General features: G+C 50.2%; 1 protein-coding gene across 1 annotated transcript; it reads right to left on the bottom strand.

The window, feature by feature from the left end:
- LOC128277781 (uncharacterized) lies at positions 1-1,160 on the bottom strand. The gene is made up of 3 exons (XM_053016308.1): positions 1,110-1,160; positions 474-1,049; positions 1-411 (listed from the first exon to the last, which is right to left on the bottom strand). The coding sequence occupies exons 1-3, from the start codon at positions 1,158-1,160 to the stop codon at positions 1-3; spliced, it is 1,038 nt and encodes a 345-aa protein (XP_052872268.1).
- Positions 1,161-4,996: the final 3,836 nt, after the last annotated feature.

Raw genomic sequence — 4,996 nt, 5'->3', positions numbered from 1 at the left:
TTAGTGGCGTAGCACGCTGTCGAGAACCTGTTTGGTCGTCAGCACCGTCCGATAAAAGGGCTCGCTGCCGGTCCGGGACGTAGGCGGCGCCGGAGCAGCGAACAGGCCCTGCTCCACCAGGTAGCGTGGCCGCTGGATGTCGGCCTGGGCGGCCAGATGCTCGACGAGGTAGCGCACCGAGCGCAGGTGCCGGATGTCCTGGAAGAGCGTCTTCAGCGTGCGCAGGTCGTTCGGGAAGTCGGGCACGATACCATGGACGTCCTGGTCGGTGGCGTTCCGTCCCCGCGGTCCTTGCAGCTCCCGGGGCAGGGTGCGCCCAAAGGCGACGCGCCCGTGCCGGGCCGCAGCCGCCCGGCCCTCCACGAGCTGGTCCGCCCGCATCACCTGCGCGATGCGCTCCTCCAGCGCCATCTAGCGAACAAAGAATAGAAGAAGTTGGCGAAATTCTTCCTTGGCGCGGCGCGGTTACGTACGTGCTCGAGGTGCCAGTCGCGGGCCGCTTCGGTCGGGATGGCCCGGACTTCCCGGGCGTCGACCCGGATCGCCCGGGCGATCTCCTCCTCGATCTCGATCGAGAACAGCTGCTTGATGATGTCGCGCGTAATGTTCGACTTCTCCGCGCCGAGCCCGTTCAGCCACTCGGCAAAGTCCTGGGCGCCCAGGTCGATCAGCTCCTCGATCTGCTGGAACAGCGGCTTGTCCAGCAGCTTCCGGTCCGTCCGGTAGTACTTCGTCTGCCACCGGATGCGCTCGGTGCTGGTCCGCCGCAGGAACTGCTCCATCCAGTTGCCCTCCGGTTGGTCCGCACCTTCGGCGTGCCGTTGGCGTGACGTCACCGCCTTCGCTTCGATGGTCAGCTCGATTGGCTTGCGGAACCCGTCGTCGTCCTGATCGCTGCCATCCTCCCCACCCTCGTCTTCCTCCTCTTGCTGGCCGTCGTCCCGCTCGCCCAGGCCGGTTTCATTCTGGCGGACCGGAAGTTCCACGAGGTGTCGGACGCGCTCGTAAAGCCGTCGCCCGGGCACGGTGTCCAGCATGTTGAGGTGGGCCTGCCGAGTAGAAATGTCCGATACAAGGCCATCAAGGCACACACGCACACTCTAGCTTACCCCTCGACGGCGCTCCACGGTGGCGCCCTTCAGGTTCGTGGGTCGTTTCATCGTCACCAGGTCCAGGTCCAGGTCCAGTTTTTCGGTCGAGCACAAAATCGCTGGACCCTGCTAAACAACCGTTTCCGTTACCATAGCGTCCACCCCGAGGCCCCGGGGCACTAGCGCCGCCTAGCGCCCACCGTTTTGGGCAAAGCTTACCGGTCGGACAAAGCTCACCGGAAGCCACGCTGCGTAGCTTCGGGGAAAATGGCGGGAAAATCGCTTCCGGAAGCTTTCCGAAGACAAGTTTGCGAAAGCTCGCGGCTGCTTCGGTAGCTTCTCTGCAAGGGCTTTCGGCAGTGCTGGGTCTACACCGTCGGTCGAATGTATTCGGGCGCAAACAACACAATTGCGATGGATTGTTGGCTACTGACGGACGAGAGGGAAGATTTATATACAACCACATGCTCGAATACTCTTGACCGCTCGTGTACACCGAATCAGCCATTAGCATCCGTCGATGCTGCGCGGTGTACGAGGTGTGTTCAAAAAGTATCGCGAGTTTTGAATTTCCGCGGGCTACGTATATCCGATTTTCTTTTTTGTTTGTGGCGTTAGGTTGCTACACATGTCAGTGACTTATGGTGAAAAGTTCGACCATTTTGAGTAATCAGTCAATTTTTGACAGCTGTTTTGCTTGGACGTGTTTAGGCTCATCGTTGATTTTTGTCTACTCCGAATGTAATTGACCACGAATCGGTAATTGGAGTTTTGGAAACAGGATAAAAAACGGAAAAAGTGACAGGGGCTTCATTGGTGTGTTGTTTGGGCCAAACATTCTCGCAGAAACCACGATGTGTGAGCAGGGGCGCAAATGCCAATTTTGGGTTTCTCACAAATCCGGGCGTTTGAGACGGATTGCTTCGGGCAAATTGCGCATAACTTGCAGGAAATATTCTTTATTGATCGTTCTAACCTTCGGCAACAACTCATGAATCACCACGACCCTGCAACCGAAAGAAACTGTGTGCAAAACTGTACACATTCCCAAACTTGGCTTTTCGAGGTTTACATCTTCTCGGCCCTCTGAAAAAATTTTGAACCACCCAAAAGCGCTGTTATGGTGTTAATAGCTTCACCATAAGCCACTGTCAACATTTTGATTGCGTCCGAGCTCTTAATTTTGTTTTTCACACAAAATTTGATGAAGAATGAATTTGGATGGGAAATTTTTTTGAAAGAAACAAAAATCGAAGATGAGCCAAGTCTTGTCCAAGCAAATCAGCTGTCAAAAATTGACTGACTGCTCAAAATGGCCAAACTTTCCACCATAAATCACTGACATATGTAGCAACTTGACGCCACAAAAAAAAACGAAAATCGGACATACTAGGCTGTTCAATAAGTTCGTATGGTCGATAAGAAAAACACATTTTTATGGTTTGAAATACACTTGATTATTCAGTATGGCCTTCCTGAACATCAATACACTTGTTCCAAGGAGACTCCAATTTATAAATTCCATCCCTGAAGTGGACAACTGGAACGCCTTCGAAATACGCTTCCGCAGGTGTTATGACGCCATCATTTGATGAAAAACGTTTTCCACGAACGTTTTTTTTTAGATCTGGAAACAGATGGAAGTCGCCAGGGGCCAAAGAGGATATTTTTCTTCTGCAAATCGAGTCTTGTTTCACGAATTTTATCTTTTAGTTGGTCTAAAAGGTTACAACAACAATTGTTGTTGACGACATTTATTGTTTTACCAGTTAGGAAGTAATCCGTTGGCAAAATTTCATTCGCATCCCACAAAACTGATGTTAACACCGTTTTCGACAATTTCTGGACGAAATCGTTTCGGAACCGAAGAAAAAGGTTCTCACTACCTGATCATGCGTTTCCCGTAGCATGAAAACCGGGAGTTCAACTTGAGGAAAATGATTTACAGTTCTCTGATGGAATGTCTTTATTCTCGCTCGTGTAGACGTGAACTGAAGGATCGAGCCGAAGCGCGCTCGATCACGCGTGGAATGACAGAAACATAAAAGAGAGAAATAGAGAGCCATGGCGAAATGGCGAACTGGCGAAATGACGGTACGTCAAATTCAAATTGTAACGGCGATAGTATACAATATACCGAACATACTGGCCGCCTTGAACTAGCATGGCTTGTTCAACATAATTATAATGGACTGGGTAGCAGCGCGATTTTGGTGACAGGACGAACAACTTTGTCTGCCTTTGCCGTCCTCAGGGTGACGACTCGAACGACTCCATCCTTTCCGGGATGCGTAGCGGTGATTTTCCCCAATGCCCAAGTCGCTGGTGGGGCATTATCTTCCTTCAGCAGGACCACACGTCCGACGTCAATGGATACTGGCGGGTTGCAGCCCTTGCTGGCACGAGTTTGCAGCTGCTGCAGATATTCCGCTTGCCATCTGGTCCAGATGCGCTGTGTACGTTGCTGAGTACGTTCCCAATGTGACAAACGGTTCTCCGAGACTTCCTGCAATGATACTTCTGGAACGCTTTGGAGATTTGTTCCAATTAGAAAGTGACCCGGAGTAAGTACTTCGAGGTCTTCTGCTTCTGTCGGCATGTGCACTAGTGGACGCGAGTTTAAGCACATTTCGATTTGTGCGAGTAATGTAGACATATCTTCGCGAGAGATATTGGAATTGCCGACTTCCCTCAAGAAATGATGCTTTGCTGATTTCACGGCGGCCTCCCATAACCCACCAAATTGGGGTGCACGTGGAGGAATGAACTGCCAATGGATCCTTTGGCCAGTACACCAGTTGACAATCTTGTCTCGTTCGCCGGAACCCTTTTGTAGCATGCGGAAGACTTTGTGCAGATGGTTTGCTGCACCCTTGAAGCATGTTGCATTGTCGCTGTAAATGGTGATTGGTTTTCCTCTACGAGCGGTAAATCTATGTAGAGCTGCAAAAAAAGCATCAGTTGAAAGATCGGATACGAGTTCAATATGTACCGCTCGGGTGACAAAACATATGAAAATGGCAACATAGGCCTTTGTAGCTGTACGATTTCGCACTTCAGATTTGATGAACACCAGACCAAAATAGTCAACACCACAGCTTTTAAATGGTCTGCTTGGTGTTACACGTGATGCTGGTAAATCTGCCATACTTTGTTGAATTAAAGTCGGTCGATGACGAAAGCAAGTATGGCATTGATGATAAACCATTCGGGCTAGGTTTCTTCCCGATAAGATCCAAAACTGCAAATGAATGGTGGACAACATCAGTTGTGGTCCTGCATGTAGAAGCTTTCGATGGTAGTACTCCACTATCATCCTCGTCAGTGGATGCCTAGCACACAGTACGATCGGATGTTTTGAATCTTCTGAGATATCGGCGTGAATCAGTCGACCTCCTACTCGGATCAATCCTTGAGCGTCGAGCTGTGGTTTCAACCATTTTAAACGACTTGACCGTGATACGTATTTTCCAAGGAGCAAATCGGTGTGTTCTTCACGAAACGATTCCCTTTGAGCCATTCGGCATAGTGCATGCTCAGCTGCTTGGAGCTCCTTTGTTGTGAGAGGATCAATTTCTCCTCGTGCGATGGGAAGTGCTTTGTTGCGTTCGTTGAAACGTTTGTGCAAATTGTTGACGTAAAAATCCATAGAAATTGCATCGGCCGCCGTTGGTGACACGTGGCTCATGTCCTGGGCCAATTTCTGTAAGGTTCTTGTTGCTAAATATGGCGCAGAAGATGTGCCATATGTGACGGTTTGCAGCTGGTATGTGGATATTGGTTCAGCTTGATTTTCCCGCCACACGATCCTTTGAAGTGGTTGATCTACTTCCTGCACCCTTATCTGTCGGTACATTTTTTCAATGTCGCCGACCAACGCAATTGCATGTGTACGAAACTTCAGA

This window comes from Anopheles cruzii, chromosome X, assembly GCF_943734635.1.
Source record: "Anopheles cruzii chromosome X, idAnoCruzAS_RS32_06, whole genome shotgun sequence".
Taxonomy (NCBI): domain Eukaryota; kingdom Metazoa; phylum Arthropoda; class Insecta; order Diptera; family Culicidae; genus Anopheles; species Anopheles cruzii.
This window is presented reverse-complemented; position numbering and strand designations above follow the sequence as displayed.